General features: G+C 35.9%; 1 protein-coding gene across 2 annotated transcripts in view; it reads right to left on the bottom strand.

Moving 5' to 3' along the window:
- Positions 1-17730, bottom strand: part of LOC6049002 (probable nuclear hormone receptor HR3) — a 355001-nt gene that overhangs the window by 236518 nt on the left and 100753 nt on the right. The window contains exon 1 of one of the 2 annotated variants that reach the window (XM_038251862.1): positions 10657-10794. The exons of the other annotated variant lie outside the window; for it this stretch is intronic. Within the exon in view, the coding sequence (XP_038107790.1) occupies positions 10657-10780 (124 nt within the window). The 5' untranslated portion in view covers positions 10781-10794. Of the gene's footprint in view, positions 1-10656; positions 10795-17730 lie in introns of those variants that run through there. 2 annotated transcript variants of the gene reach the window in all.

Below are 17730 nucleotides of genomic sequence, written 5' to 3'. Positions count from 1 at the left end.
GGAAGGTAGTGTATCGCCACAAACTGGACCTTATCACGACACCTTAGGGAGGCGACCTATGGAATGTTAACATTAACCTTAACATGTTAACATTAAGTTGAGAATGAAACTGCCACTGAATCCGCTTTGTAAATGCCGGCCCCGATACTCTTCAAGGGTGTTCCCCTCAGGAACTGGGAAAGAATTACTTTTTTTTATGTCTGAGATCGATCAAAAATATTTTGAATTAAATATTGTAAAATTCCGTTGTGCAATACTGCAAAAAAAAGAACATTGAAAAATACTTAGAATCCTAAATACTCAGACATTTTGAAATCAAATAATTGCAAAACAATTCGGCACGTGTGAATGCCCCCCTCCCCCTCCCCATCCTCATGTTTACTCAAAAACCAGATATAGTTTTTTTTATATTTTCAAAAACTGCTAATTTATAGAACACTGTCAAAAACGTTCAGTTAAAAAACAGTTTTCTTTTATAAACTTAATCATTTGCTCTTTTTTGAAAAAAAAAGACAAAAACACAACAAAAATAATGAAGAAATGCATTAGTTTTAATCTGTAAAAAACCTACAAAAAATATTTATAAAATAACAGTTATTTTTCAATAAAATGCTCATGTTGAAACTTCAAAAACGTAAAAAAAATTAAAGGATATGATAAAAAAAAGCAACACTAACTTATATTAAAAAATATATTAAAAAAACTTGCAGAAATTAATTCTAAAATGAAAAAAATACTTGCAGAAATTAATTATAAAAATCAATGTAATTTCTACTTTTTAACTAAACCTTCTCCATTCGTTTTTCGTACCCATTTGGCAGAACTCCATATTCGGCTTGTCATGTTTGATTATCAAGTGTTGTTCCTTTACCATTAATGGCAACTTTATCTTTTTTTTGCTGTTTTATTCATAAAGTATCACATGTATTTAAAAATGATTTTGATTTATGGTTAGGCATAAATTTTTGGTCAAATCTATCTATTTGTTGGTTAGATACACCGAATTAGTTAAATATGTTGAAGTAGATCAAGATACGAGACAAGAAAAACTTTTGAACACAGGATAAAAATAACAAAATGTGTTTTAAAGGTTACCTAGATACATCATTAAGATTTTTAGTAAACACATAAAAGATTTAATTAATTTACAAATTTTGTCTGAAAACTATGAAAGGTTTACTTGTATTGTTTGATGTTAAATTTAAAGTTATTCCATTAATTTTTACGATTACAATTTTTTAATAATTTTTAAGATAATTTTCAATATATTTTTTTTGTTTTGACTTATTTTAATTTTTTTAGCTTCTAAGAAAACTGTATAGTTAAAAAAAAAAAAAAAACCAACCAAATTGTTCTTCTTGATAGCAATCTCTACAGCATAAAAAGTCACTTTTCCCCGGCTTGTGCAACGTAAAATTGCAAAAATCAAATGATTCGTTGGTGTTAGTTTCAACTAGAACAAAAACCCTTCACAATTAAAAAAAAAGCGCCACAAAAATACCACTGTCACAAGAACAAAAAAAGAAAGCACAGTGAGAGAAATGGCAATTAAAACTGAAAATTGTAATCCCCTTCCCCCTCTCTTTTCCAAAAGGGTGAGAACTCCGTGGTAACAATGAATGAAAGCAGGGGGATAGGAACATTTGAATAAAATTCTAATTGTGAAAGGGGGACACCCAGCAACGTGCGGGTGACGGCGCGACGGTCACCCGGGAAAATCGCTTTTTTGTGTGAATGGGAAATTCTAGGTTTTTTTTGTCTCTTAATGGGTGGAAAGGCGAGCATGAATGTGAGCGCTGGATTACGCCTTTGTGAGGGAAGGTAGGAATTTGGTGCTTTCTTTTTTTTCGATTTGGGCTTTAAAGTGCTGTTTGAGCAGTTGAAACAGGCAATTGAATTAATTAATTGCTGGTAATTACGTTATGCTGACAATTAGAAGGTGATTTATACTGCTTTAAAAAAATCAGATTGCATTGTTCTAGATTGAACATGCGATTGAGGTCTTCATACCTCAAAGATATTTGAGAAATTCTTAAGACTACCAGCTGAACCGATTTGACGTATCGCATCGTAAAATTTCAATGAGAACCCTTCATAATTGCTCAAGATATCTGGCATCAATCTTAGAATTTGCATGAAGTCAGCTGTTTCCGGCAGATCTGTCGTACAAGAACACATTGCACCAAAAATCTGTTTCGTTCCATTCGCCAAACCCTTACTATCGGATAGTTCCGAGAGCACACACACAATACCTGCATCCCGTGTACTTGTACTCTTCACCACGTGAATGCCTTGTTACCCGATGTAATGTTTCCTTCCCATCTCCATCCACAAACGCCACGACAGTATAATTGAACACCACCTGAAGCCGAAGCCGAGCCGAGATAGCTGTACAAAGCATCATCCAGCTTCCTTCCTTAGCTTCCTCTTTCTCCAGCTCCGCCCTCATCCAGACTCCTTCATCTCACCTGTTGTAATAACTGTAAGTTTAAATGAACAGTCGAGCTCTCTAACCGTACCGTTGCAATTCTACACCAGCTCTTCTTGCAGAGACCGTTCTCTCAACGCTGGAAGATCCGGTACAGCAGAAGAACGGGGAGTACAAGAACCGCAAGCTGCTCGGGCTGAAGAACGGTGCAAAGTGGATGGAAGAGGATGCTGGTTTAGCGCGTCGACGACGGCTGGATGACCTAGATTCGTGCGCGGCCGACTGGTTCGTGGAGTTGTTGTTGTTGTTTGCCGAGAGGAAGGCGAGTGTTGTTTGCGCGGGATTGGCGAGGAGTTGATGCGCGAAAACGCGGCGTTGCCGTGCTGCGTGATGGGGTTGTTGTTGTTTGAGTTTTTTTGGGGTGAGAGTCTACGTCATTGAAGGATAATTACGGAGATATTCTAAAGAGATGTTGTTTTGAGTCATCCTCATGTGAAATAAGTGTGTACTGGTTTGGATCTTGAACCCTTTTTTTAGCAGGATTGTAACGAAACATTTGAAAAGAGGTTTTTTGAGGTTGTTGTAAAAAGCCTTTCCAAGAAATTATTGCTTCGAGTAATCGCGAGGTATTAGTAATACCTTGCCTTTCCCCATACGAAGTCTATCAACTCAAACCCAGCGGTACTAATGCAACTCCGCCTATAGCGCAGCTAGAGACTTCCTCTTCCCGGAGCTCGACGATCCAAGAAGAAGGAAGAAGCAGCACCGCAAAAAGCTCCCCGTCAAGAACATCTCCACGTTCACCTAGAAAATGGCTGTCAGTGGTGGGCAAGAGTCCGTACCCACAAAACCGTAATCATGGAGCACAGCGTGGAGAAACAAAAAAAACTGTAAAACTGCTTCTCTTCACCAGTGTGTGAGAAGCTCCGTGAAACGTGAAGAAAGCAACGGTACTCTTCGGCAACAGCTGAAGCGCGCTTCTTCAGTCGCGTAGAACATCGCGCGCCAAGCTACGCGAGAAGCGATCTATGCGAATCACTCTGACTCATCTGAGCGGGGTGGATTCTGTGTGTGTAGGTCGAGAGTTGATGCCCGAAGAAGTTGCAAAGTCTGTGGGTACCACAAACCGCGCCAAAGCTTGAAGAACGGACACTGGCTGAGGCAACACCGTTATCTACTTTTGATTTCAATTATCTCATTATCGTAATCGTTTCTTCTTTTTGCTGCTCGATGATGAAAGGTGAGGGGAAAAAAGAGCGCTTGGAATCAAAGAGATGCGCAAGCTTTAAGTTGGTGGGAATTGATGCTTGCTGCCGTGGGGGTTGTGGTGGAGCAAGAATTTTGTCGAAAGAAGATGAGCTGGGAAGAATCGGCTTGAATGGATCGATGGATGGATGGTGTAGGCTTTCGAAACGAATTCTCAACCTAATGAAGAGTTTACACTATCTTAAGTGCTTGATCACAAAATTTATTTTTCAGACCTTTATTATTTATTTCAAAGTTCAAACATCTATTATTATATCACATTTAGTGATTTTACGACAAATTACCCGATTCATACTGGCGAGTAAAAACACTTTTTAAAGTCAAATGATGTTAACAGGATGTATCAGGTGAATGTTGTTGAAACAGATTTTAACGTTGAAAAATGTCTTAATAATGGCAGTGTGAAGATTCTTTAAAAAATACTTAACAAAATGTTTGAAACATTTGCCATGATTAAGACTTTTTAAACTGTTTATTTATTCAATTCTGTGTGTACTAACGAAAACAATCTTTGAATGTTAAATTATTTTCCAATTGAAGAGAATTGTTTAAATAGCCTTCATCAAAAGAAGGCAAATTCAGAATGTAAAAAGATCAAGTTTTAAGACAATCATTTTGAAGTTTTTCCTTTTATATCTTGAGGAAACATGTAAACTAGGGTGGTCCAAATCCGGACTTTTTTGGGGCTACCCCCTAAAATCAAAGATTGACCCATCACTAGGCTAAATTCAAAATTTGAGCTCATTCTGACCACGGGAACCCCTCCCTCCAATCGCTTAAAGTTTGTATGGGAAAAATCTTCAAAATGTATGGAGAAAAGCAACTGTTTTACTTTTTTACCTGTGGAAGGCGCCATAATTATCCGATTCTTACCATTTCTCAAATGTAGAACCTTCATTAAATTTAGAACAACTTTCTCGAAGACACCATATTTTTAGGATTTTTTCCCGCGAAGTTATTAGCACCCAAAACTGACACTTTTTGCGCGGCCAGCTGTAAGGGGCTACCTAACAACGATGTTTATTTCCAATTCGTACACGCACGTGCTCTCTCTCAGGTTCAAACTCTCTCGCCTGCCTGCCTGCCTGCTTACCAACAAGCGCGCGCTGTTTCTCTGCTTGGACTTTTGTCGTCGTCGTCGTTTTCGTTTGCTATCTGCTGCGCTGCGTTCTTGACATGTTTATTATAATTTTGAGCTAAAATACCAGGTTTGTTTTGAGATATAAAATTTAATGTAATATTTGATCAACAAAACGAAATTGTAAAATGGCCTTGATTTGTTCTGATTTGTACTAAAGTATATTTTTGTTAAAGCAAATTACCTAAAGGAACAACATTTGTATTACCTGAAGATTTTTTTTAAATAATTGAATCATTATCATGTTTCTTTAGCATATACGAAAAACTGCGTGTAATGCTTGGAAAAACAAACAAACCCTGTTCTCATGACATTTGCTGTAATTTTTTAATTGAGCCTAAACTGTCTTTTCTTCAAACTATTTTTTCCAGCGCAGTTTTTTTTGACATAATTTAAGAATTTATATGCTAAATATATCTCAAAACAATCCTGCTATTTTAGTTGAAAATTATAATAAACATGCCAGAAACGCAGCGCAGCGGATAACAAACGAAAACGCTACGACAACAAAAGTCCAAGCAGAGAAAAAGCGCGCTTGTAGGTAAACAGGCAGGCAGGCAGGCGAGAGAGTTTGAACCTGAGAGAGAGCACGTGCGTGTACGAATTGGAATTAAGAAAATCGCTGTTAGGTAGCCCCTTACAGCTGGCCGCGCAAAAAGGGTCAGTTTTGGGCGCTAATAACTTCGCGGGAAAAAATCCTAAAAATATGGTAATGGTAAGAATCGGATAACTATGGTGCCTTCGACAGGTAAAAAAGTAAAACAGTTCCTTTTCTCCATACATTTTGACGATTTTTCCCATACAAACTTTAAGCGATTGGAGGGAGGGGTTCCCGTGGTCAGAATGAGCTCAAATTTGGAATTTAGCCTAGTGATGGGTCAATCTTTGATTTTAGGGGGTAGCCCCAAAAAAGTCCGGATTTGGACCACCCTAATGTAAACTAATCATCTTACCAGCATTAAAATGGATATACATTCTGTTTAAGTTTGAAAAGTTCGAAATCTTCAATTAAAATTTAGCAAATTTAGTTTTTAAGTCTTAAACAAAAAACGTGATATGGGTATCAAACGAACGGAAATTTCACATAGAGTTCGGTAATAAAAGCAGATTATTAAAAAAAAATAAAAAAAAAATATTGAATTTTAAAAATCCTTGATTCGGAATTTTCACAATATCGGCATCAAATGATCTTGAATTTTCGATCATTTGAACCCATATTAGAGAAAAAAAAAACAAAAAGAATTTTCTAAATATTTTTTGTGAAAATTAAAAATGATAGGTATGTTATAACTATCGAGAAATTTCGCATCAGTTGATACTCAGTTAAGACTCGATTATCCGAAGGCGTTGGAAAAAAATCACTTTTTTCATAAATACGTAGTTTTGTAATTTTTAAAATATTTTCATAAAAAGCTTTGATTAAAAAATCATTTGATACTCCTACACCCAACCGGCGGTCGCATGATTGTAATACATGGCGGCATGAAAGTATATCAGAATCTGCATGAAATCTGTCCTCATGCATTTTTTGCGATATAGGGGTATGACATTTTTGCCCGTTACCGACAATTATCGACATTACCGATGGCTGATTGATTGTATTGCAGAAAAAAAATCTTAACAGAACGAGGATTAAACCATCAACTTCGTGGTTGCTGGTCCGACACGCTACCACCGCGCCATGGACGCTTGATGAATTGTGAGGGACAGAAAATAATGTTCTCTCTAGAGTGTTGCTCGGGGACGCGCCAGCATTATATGTGTTGGTGAGAACTGCAGATCGCTGACATGTTTACACGCGGGCAAAATTGAGCTATGAGCTTGCTGCAAAAACTGTTATAAAATGTAACATTTTCTGTAGCAAATCCACTGTTGCAGATTTTGAGCTATATATTTCCTTTGGGTGTAGTGAAAAACATTATATCTAACAACTTTTTCTTAAATACGTTGTTTTGTGGAAATTTTAAATGTTAAAAAATGTCATTTCTTTTGAAATCTACCAGAAATTTCTGATCGTTTGATACTCATGTTGCAGACATATTAAATTTTAGTATTTTTTTCAAAAATACGTAGTTTTGTAATTTTTGAAAGATTTTTACATAAATGCTATAACAATCGATATCTATGAGAAATTTTCGAACATTTGATACCAATATTGAAAAACATCAAATTTGAAGTATTTTACAAAAAGTGGAAAACAATCGATATCTTTGAGAAATTTTCGATATTTTTTCTTCAAATATGTAGTGTTACAGAAATTTTGAGTGTTTAAAAAAATGCTAATATTGTTGAAATCTATGAACAATTTGTGATCATTTGGCACCCATGTTTTGTAAAAAATGAGTGTTTTTAAAATGCTTATACTATTGAAATCTTTGTCAATTTCGTTACCCACATTGCAGTAAATAAATAACTGATTTTTTTTTTCAAAAATACATAGTTCAAAAAAGTAATTTTGTGAAAGTATTCATTCATGTAATTGCACTTGATAACTGTCATCCTCCAGTTTCCAAAACACTTTTTTTATGTTTGAATGATTTTCATCTAGAGTTATGGGTAATGCTCCCATTTATCCCAAATTCCTTAAGGGGTTACATACATGTAAAAAATTTAATAAATCCACTTAAAAGATGATTTTTAATCACTCCTGAAAGTTTCATGAAGATATTTCATGATTAAACTGAGTAAGACACGATTTACGTTCAAAATTTTGCCATGCGCAAAGCGGACTGTCGAACTTTGTGAGCGTTTTTCTCTGAACACCGAATTGATTTACGGGTGCCACGATATCTCGAGATGGGATGGACCAAATTGGCTGAAATTTGAGATGAAGACTTACAAGACATATCCCGTGTGCATGACGAAGCCCGATTTGGAAATTTTGCTTTTTAAAAAATACAAAAATCAAAAACTGGCGTTTTTTTATATGTAAAACATAAAAATATTTTTATCTTTTTTTCAAACAAACTTTTTGAAAATCGGGCTTCGTCATGCACACAGGACCGGTTTAACAATGCTTCACCAAAATTTTGAGCCGATTTGATCAAAGCAGTGTTGAGATATTGTGGCACCCGTTTTTTGAAACTGCTAACTTAAAATGGCTATATCTCGGCAATGATACAACCAAATATATTCAAATTTATCTAGATAATAGTTGAAAATATATATTTTTATGCCCTTGAAACAGATTAAAAAATATGTTTAAGTGTGTGCTCAAACCAACCTCTAACATTTTTGTCGATTTACATGTATGTAACCCCTTAAGCTTTATGCTTCAGACTGTATGTGTTGAAACCATTTTTATTTTTTTTTTATTTTTTTTTATTTTATCAAAGATCCATTTTTTTCCCAAAAGAAAAAAAAATAGAGCGTTTTAAGCATTTGGTTCTCATTGTGAAGAAACGAACAAAATAATTAAAGAATTTAACATTGTATTCAATTTTGTTCAAGCAATAATTTTTTGTTTGAATGTTTAAAGTGTTCTCCAATCATTAGTTTTCAAAATAGGGTATTTGTCCCTATTTTAGGCCTAGTACCTATTTTCGGTCTACCAAACTTAATTCAACGAAATTGAGCATTTCAGCAAATCTGGCAGGGATCTGCCACTTGAGAATGATTCGTGCTGTCATTATCTTCATTATGGTGGGCAAGAATAGTACACTTTTTCCTCTTAAATTAGAAATAATGCAATAAATATATCACTCTTCACATTTTTCTTAGCAAATTGCAACTTGCCCATTAGGTCCAAAATTTTCACCACTTTTGCTTACCGCTTCTTGGCACTCAGCGTCAAGGCGTTCATCGCTCAGCACACGAATGAGAGCCGTCCCCGGACTCTCCAACCACGGGCAATGTGTTTTAATTGGTGGGTTGCACAATCCCATTGCAAAAATAATCACTAAATTACCACCAAATCAATAAAATAACTGATTATAGTTGCTTCGTCCATATCGGCGAGAAATGGATATATTTTCGGTACATTTGACAATTCTACAAACTGTGCCAGTGTGTGTGCGCTTCTCGATTTTTACAGTCTTTCTTGCATATTACGAGCTTGATGTTTGGCTACGCAACAATTGTTTAATTATGTTTAAAACTCGCATAGAATGATATAAATCATTTCCAAGCTAATTATGCACGTAATGCAAGTGAAATCAATCATTCTAATGTTTATTTGTAGCTTAAAACATCACAATGATTTAGCATATTTGCCGACCGAATTTGTGCGGCTGTACTGTACGAGCTGGCGCTGAACCGTACGTCAAAAAAGTTCGCCACGTGCTTCGAGATTTCAACCAATCAGAAGGTAGGCCGAAAATATGCACAAACAAGGTCGTATGCTAGGAGCAATATCCCCAAAATAGGGGCAAAAAGTGTTTAAGTTTTTCGTGCTTTTACAGCGATATAAGGTATTTTTATCAAAATGTTGATAATGTACGAGCTTAAGCATTAAAAAACCAACTGATTCATGTATAACAAACTAGGCTGCCAATAGCAGCCTTTGAGAATGCATCCAATTAAAAGTGCGTTCTGCTTAGTAGGCCCAAAATAGGGACAAATACCCTATCTTAGTTTTGAAGAAAAACATATTTTTTACATTTTTTTTGCGGTATTTTACATTGAAATTTCACCAAAAAAATTAACTGATTTCATTTTACTAAAAATGATTATCAACACAGGAAAAGGCATATTAAATAGTTTGCAGTCGATTGCAGGTCTGTTTTTATTGAAATTTTTAAGTTTTTTGTAAAAAAAATTGTGCAATTCCGTCGTTAAATTGGTTAAACGACTTACTTTTCCTGTTATTCTTGAAAGACGAAATAGCCTATTTTTCTCCACCAAAAATAACAGAAGGGTAATTCTCTACCAACTCACACGAAATCGGGAAAAGTTGCTTTTTGCGTTTCTCTTTGTTTCGTCGTCCGTGTCTGTCGCGGGTGACCATGAACGGCCATGATCGATGACGACCAACTTTTTCAAAACTTTTTTTCGTAAAATCACGATAACTCGTGATGTTTATAAGCAAACCCCTTATGTCTATATATCAAAATTTTTGTGTATGTCTGCTCTACAACTTTGTAGAACATTGTTACACTCTAAAAAATAACCCTGCAAAGTTAGAAAAAACACGAAATTTTAAAATGAAAAATTTTGTTCTAAATGAAAAAATGACCCTTCTGGGACAATGTAGATTCGAAAAGTACATTAAATTTCCCATAAAATGACATGTTCCAAAAATTTTTACAGTCGAGTAACGGAAAATGGGAGAATTTTTAAAACTTTTTTAGTGTTTTTTTCGATGAAAAATACGTTTTTTCGGAATTCTGAGTACGCCATCAAATCGGGCGTCTAATTTTACATAAAAGTCCCTTTGACACCAAATTTCTATCTCATCACCGTTTCAGGCTGCAAATTATTGAAAAACACCTCTTTTTTCGCATGTTCAAAAATGGAAGGGGTCGTACCGCCCCTCCGTCACGAGATATCAAAAAACGGACCTCGGATTCGTGATCAGGGACAAAAGTTACCCCTTAGGTCAAAGTTTCACGCAAATCGAAGAGGGGTCGGGGCAACTGCTGTGTGAGTTGGCAGAGAATTACCCAGAATCAAATAGAAAGACTTTTCAAAACAAGTGCTGAAAAGTTCTTCTTTGTAGCACTGAAATGATGCTGAAAATCCTTTGAACTACTCGTTCGGTATCATTAAAATAAATATTTTTTTGAAATAATTATAATTTTCCGGAAATGATTTAAAAAACGAAAATTTTTCTTCGATATTTTTTTTTAATTAACTTTAACAGTCCCATTTTTTTTTCTTTTTTTACCTTTTATCGATCCACTGGATGAGTTCTGCACCGTCGTTTGCTGCACATTGGTTTGCATGGGCATGTGGGCCTCCAGCTTTGAGGTGACATTTGTCCACATTTCAAACATCCGCGGCGTAAACATGATGATCGCTGCTTTCTTTTTGACTTTTTTTTTGACGTTTGATGGTGTGTTTTGTATGTAAATATATTTTTCTAACAATTAATCGAAAACAAAAACACTAACAAATTAAATTTTGCTAAAAACTTTTGATTTTTCCGCTCATAAAAAACACGCTTTCTCCACTATTTTTCCTTCAAAACACAAATCACAGTATATAACACTGGTAACGAAACTTGGTACACTTGAGCATTAGTAGCATCATCTTTGTGTTTGCAAACCCTTTTCCGCTGTAGTAGTTGTTGTTGATATTGATGTTGTTCACAGACGAATCTTCGCGCTCGCCCTCAGATGATCACCAATCACTTTCGAATTCATCTCCTCACTTACACAAACACACACCCTTACCAGCAACACTTTCAGTGGTGTGTTAATTAATTGAATTCACCCCGAAGCAATTCGGACTTTTTAATGAAAATTAATTATCACAGTGTTTAGCGCGCTGCACTTCCTTTCTGTGTGTATGTGTGTAATTTAAACGATTCACTTTTAACACTCTTCTTCTTCGTTTGACGTTTCTCTTCTTCACTTTCGCCCTTTTGTTTTGTTTTCAAATTTGATTCACTTTTTTTTATCTACACTGTGAAGTCGGTTTGTTTTTAATGAATAAACATGCTTATAAAAATTAATTTTGATTATGTAAAAAACTGATTTTGTTTCTTCTTTTGCCGCTCCTTCGTCACAGAGAAGTGACACTAGTGTGCGTGCACTCTCGTTGTTTGCGATCGCGCGCTACAAAAAAGACACACTTTCACGATCGGACCTTAAAGTTGTCGTCGGTCGAACTTTTTTTTCGGCGCTCTCTCACTCTTCATTAGCAAATGAAAGGTTGTTATTATGAGGCGCGTCTATGAACACACACACAGACAAGCTTACACGCTGCGCTCGATCTGGTTACTTTTTCTTCTCGCTCTTTTCTGCTTTATCGATTGCGCAAGAGACATCAAATATTCATGTTTTTAATATGCTCTCTCGAGTGGTGTGAGTGTGCGCCGAGGGGTCCAACAATTTTTGGCGGAACTCGTCAAAAAAACAGACTTTGAAAGTAGCCCCACCGAAAATTTGACGCTGATGATGGGTGATTGTAATTAAAAAGCTCACGGGCAGGAATTGAGAGGAAAGCACCGCTGATTACGGGGCTTCGATCTTCGGCTGCTTCGTCTTCTTCCTCTAATTGATTTTGACGTTTTGATTGCCAGCTTCGCTTCCTTCCTCGTATTTCTCCTTCCTCAGAGCTTCCGTTTGTCCGTCTGGCGGATGGTCCAATAATTGCCGTTATTTGTGAGTGTGTCGTAACGCACCAACACCGATCGAAAAAAAAGAAGCTTAAGACGAGGGGTCACCGGATTGATCCCAGGGGGCAAGGGCGCGCGCCGAGGGGGAACACAATTTGCTGGTGGTTTGTTGTTTGTTTGTTTGCGCTACCGCGCGCCTCTCAGATCGTGCGTTTTCGGCGTTTTCTTCGCCTTCTTCGTGGTCGTCGCTTTTTCGGAAGGTTTTTAATGGCGACGCTGATGATGGTTGTTATCAGCGCGACACGAAGTTTCACTTTCGAAAGCTTTCTTCTTCTTCGACCGCAGCTCACGCACACACACACGTGCGTGCTCGACTCACCGGAGTTTATTTACAATGAGATGACGGATTTTTTTTTCGGGGGTTTCGGGAGGTTTGTTGCCTGTTGTTGGTGTTGGGTTTTTTTTTGGTCAAGTCACTCTGCTACCCAGGTTTGAACTTGGTCCAGATTTTGCGATGCATTTTGGTGGTTTGCAACGTGCAGTGCAGTGCATTTAGTGGAGAAGGGCTAGAAAAATAGGGGGAAATTTGGAGGTTAGGATAATGAAAAACTCAGCAAAATAAAGTCCTTTCTGCTGAGCCGAGATCAGAAGTGTTTTGATTCGTTGATTTTTTTGCGGATCTTGGTGATGCTGCTGATGGTTGAAGAATTTGTGGAATTGTGTTACCTGGATGTGGATCTAATTATTGCAAATTACTATTTAATTAATTTTAATGTTAATCTTTCTGATTCGACATAACGATAATCTTCCTGTATTCAAAGTTTTATTTTTATGATATGATACACTCAAACGACAGAGACCTAATTACTTGATGGTCGGACAGCAAAAAAAAATCAGAAATTACTAAGAGATGCATTTTTTTCTAATTTGAAATTATATGTTATTGTTACTTTGCTTGGAAAATAACAATGTTCAACATAGTTGTAGAATAAAAAAATCATTAATAAAAATATTCAAATAATTTTTTCTTATAATTTAAAATTAAAATCTATTTAAAAAAAATAATTTTAATGCTTTGGCTCAATTCTGAGGGCAGATAAATCTGCCTGCAAAATTACATGGAAAACATATAGTTGGACATGTTTTGAATGTCGTTAGGGTGGTCCCATATATTTTTCCCCTGAAAATTTTACATTTTCGAATGAAGATATCTCGAGTTAAAAAAAAAACACTTCTGCTAGATCTCCTCTTTCGAATGCAATCTGTGGCACACAGATTGCATCTTTTATATCTTAAAATAGCTGTAACTTTTGACCCTTAAGTCCAAAGTGACTTGTCAAAAAATAAAAATGTTAGATTTCTAGAGTGCCCCAAACATTACTTTATTTTAAAATTTAACCCTGAAATGCTACGCTCAAAAAACTAATTTTTATGGCTTGCTCAGATGTAGAGCGTCCAATTTCCCGTCCCGGGAATTCCCGGGATTTCCCGAAAAAACATATTTCCCGTTTCCCGGGAAATTTGTAAATTTCACATTGATAAAAAATATTTCTCATCAAAAAATACCAAAATACATTTTCTTGTAGTTGAATGATTTTTTACATGCAGTCAAGCTGTTAATTGATCTTCACACTTATTTTAACCATTAATGTTGATGTCCTATGTTTGTTTTTAATATTAATTAAAACCAAGATCGTAACAATTTTCAATAAATTTAAAATTTCCCGTGAATTCCCGGGATTTCCCGGAAAATTGTCTGAAAATTTCCCGTTTCCCGGGAAATTTGTAACCCCGGGAAATTGGACGCTCTACTCAGATGCTTTCTCTGAATTTGGTCGTAAAAGGTGTAGATCGCAAGATAAATTCTGATATCCGCTAGAAATTGCTCGACAACTTTCTAGAAGACAAAAAGATTCTAAAAAATATTCCTGTAAAGTCAAATTTTCAAAATCACCTTGATCGTGAACCACCCTAATTTTCAATCAAACCAAAAATCACCCCTTCTCAATTGTGTATCATAACTACGTATTAGATAGTTTGAGAGTTACATTTGTAGTGGTATAATGTCAAACGAGATTTTATCCCTGAACCTTATTGTACATTGTACAACGCATAGATAAAGTTTCTTCGAAATAATAGAAATAAAATCCCGAAAAAAAGTAAAATTCAACAAGTGAGAAAAAATTAAACTTTGGATTCAAAATTACGACTTTCCGCTAATTTTTATGTCTAGAGTTTTTTTTAAAAGGTCCTATAAACTATTGTCTTTCATATGTTTATAGTACCTATTCAAAAAAGTCTCTAGATGTCATCTTAAAAATTTTCGGAAATTCCGAATGCGGATTTAAGGTTAAAAAATATATTTTTCAGATTTCAGGAGTTGTTGCACAAAAAAAACGAAGTTGACTTTATAGCTGTCGGCCACCATTGCTAGTACCAACCACTAGTGTCTTCCTTTTTATCTACAAGGACTTCGCCGCCCTGGGCTCCTAAGTGTATGAAAGTATGGCACGGAGCGACGGTGCTGAATACCCATATTTACACAAAGAATTTTAGAGCGCCCGCCGCGGGATTCGAACCAGCGACCTCTGGATTGGAGTCCAGTGCGCGGTCCGATTGATTGCACAAACTCTGCTTAAAAATATTTTATTAATATATGGATTGATTTCAAAATACAAAAATTGTATTCACTGAAAATGTTTTTCTTTCAGCATTAAGAAATGTTGGCCGACATAGACTAGAAAAAAAAATTATTGTGGCTGCATTTTCAAAGGAAAAACAACAAAAATGCAACGATTCTTGTACAAATCTTGTAAAATCTTAAAAATTTTTATTATTATTCAACGATAGATGTATGGCATTTCCTATTTTTTATTATTTAAAATGATTGGAGTCCCCAAAATTATCGTCTTTTAGAGTTAAAAAAAGGAAAACAATGTACATAAAATTTATAAGAGATATTTGTTTAATAAGATCCTCTTTTTTCGAAGTCAGTGAATTTGTGAATCTTTGTTTGTATCCATATTTAAACTAAAATCAAAAAATATTTATCGTTTCACAAGAAATATTTTCAAAACAATTATTGCGCAATTCTCACTAACTAGGACTTTGCACTAAATTATTGCTATCGATCGCACTATTGCGACTTGTCAAACTGGCTCGGGAAATTTTAATTTTCTCAAAAAATGATCAAAGCGAGCCGATGTAGCTCACCTGTCAATCGCAATTTTAAAGTGCGAATGTCCAGTTTGGTGGAAACTGCGACTGGAAATGTAAATAAACAACTGCTGGTTGCCTAGTTTTTGGAAATTTTGTTGTCAAAAGTGCGAGAGAAAAGTGCGGGCCAAATCCAAGTTACAGTGCAAGGATCAATAATTACTTCAATTACTTAAAAAAAAAAAACTTCAATTACCAATTAATTACATTCTTTATTAGTTTTACTACCATTAATGACTAAGTAATTAGTAAATTACCAAATCAGGCCAATGTAAACATTTTTCAAAGTTTTTGTCCCTTGGCTCTGCCTGGGGTCGAGGATAAAAAAATATAAATAGTTTCAACATTTGCATGGAGAAAAGTGTTTTAAAATGCCTTTTTCACAAGTTTAGTTGTTTTGCAATCATTAGTTTTCAAAAAATTTAAAATTTGAGGAAAACAAAAATTTTGGCGAAAAAATGTTTTGCGATAGTACCACACCGAAAATTTTCAAAAATTCAAGAGATTTTAAAATCAACCCAAACATGCTTAAAGAGCTTCTAAACGCAGGGGAATGCATGTTAAATTAATTTCAGCTGATTGCACTTCATTTTCCATTGAAATTTATAAGTTTTTTTGAAAAAATTTTTTTGCCCGCTGATTTTTCGGGCCAACTTTTAAGGGGGTCGGACCAAAAACTTTAAATAAATTTTGTACCAGCCTTACCAGCAAAATATTAAAATAATTAATGATTACTTGCCAGTCTGAGGCCTTGCTGGAAACCCTTGATAAAAGCAACTGAAGTGGAATACTCGATAGCGTTGTGAATTTGGATCCAGCTTTCTGTAAAGCTCGGATAAGCTTTTGAAGCAGTTTTCAAATAAGTCATGAAGCGTTACGATCTGGCAACACTGTTTTGAATTATCGAAAGTAATATTATCAAATCATATTAAACAACCCTCATATTTATGCAACCCCCACAGATAGAAGTGGGAATTTTATTTATCAGCAGGAAATCCACTGAATTTTATTTCTGCTGATTGGAGCTTGTTGTTCAGGCAGCCCAATCCTATCATACCTTGACCAAACTGAAGCGTTTACTGACATCAACTTCGTAAATGTAGATTAAAAACTATATTTATTTTATTTATTGCAAAATCCTCCAAAATCTCACCATTTCATTTTTTTCACGCCATTTTAAAGATTGCAATCGCCCGTTTTATCAATAAACGTGCAAAAACGCGCCGCTCAATCCACGCTAGTTGGCACAGGAACTGCGGGGGGCTCGTTAGGCACCGTTCATAAAGCCGGATTTCCCCCCGGTTTGCTCCATTTCTTATGTATCGTGGATGCCTCTCCCCGAATACCTTTGGCTGCATACATGCAGGCGGGCCACATTCTGGAACGCGTGGGAAGCCCACGGTTGTCTCTGTTCCGGGATGATGATTTAATCGATAAGCCATTCCCGGGGAGGTTGGCCGTAAATAGCTTCTTGGCTGCGTTCCAACGGGAGCTCTCTTCGGTGACACCATATCAAAGCTTGCTTCTTTGACTGTTTTATTGATTTTACAAGAAGTAAAAAGTTTAAAATTTGTACTGAAAGTAGAACTCAAATTCTTTTGAAATGGTCACAAACTATTTAAATTTGACTCCATCCATGCGAAATGGTCCCCATTGTCGACCCAATTTCGCCCCGCACATTATCAATTTGTCACCCATTGACGAACTCATTCGCAACCGTCGTGTGCTCCATTAACCCAATAGTTCAAATATTTGATCATCGGAAAAGCCGCTCAACTATGACGACATGCTAACGCTAACGATCCATCGAATCTATGTACTACTATGAGACTCAAAACATAGCCCATCCCGTAGACCATGTTTAGCATAAACAGCAGCAGCAGCAGCACAAGAGGAAAAGAATGAAAACAGGAAATGCTATTTGCATGTTGGCTGTCACAGCAGCGTTGAGGAGCATCACTTTTGTGGGTGTGGGTGGGTTGGAGTGATGGATATGAAGGTGGTGGAGCATGCATCAAGCAACATTAGCACCTCATCATCGTTAGAGTGGAATTCACCTTTTGATGGGTTTGGAAATCGATGGATTGAAATGCAATTTATAGGTGGAAAACAATTTATAGAGTAGGAAAATGTAGAAAAATGGTTCCACTGCTAAATTTAAGCACAAACTTTGAAATTTAACATTTTTTTCATGTGGAAGATTCGTTGTTGCTCCATTTTCAAATTCTGCTGTTCAATTCATAGATTCTTATCTCAATGTTTAAATGAGAAACAAAATGAGTTTTGCAATGTGTTTTTTCTTCCCCACAAAAAGTGACATCTCTCCACGGGTCCCCCACAAACCGTTATTATGAAAAAAAAAAAAATTCCACCCAAGCCAATGATTGGACATGGTTTCTGGGATCATTCTGCACCTCTGGGCCGAGTTTCAAAATATTTGCCGGCAGAATTTTTGAATACGGT

Source organism: Culex quinquefasciatus, chromosome 2, assembly GCF_015732765.1.
Source record: "Culex quinquefasciatus strain JHB chromosome 2, VPISU_Cqui_1.0_pri_paternal, whole genome shotgun sequence".
Classification (NCBI taxonomy): Eukaryota; Metazoa; Arthropoda; class Insecta; order Diptera; family Culicidae; genus Culex; species Culex quinquefasciatus.
Note: the sequence above shows the minus strand (reverse complement) of the source record. Positions and strands in the feature narration are given on the sequence as shown.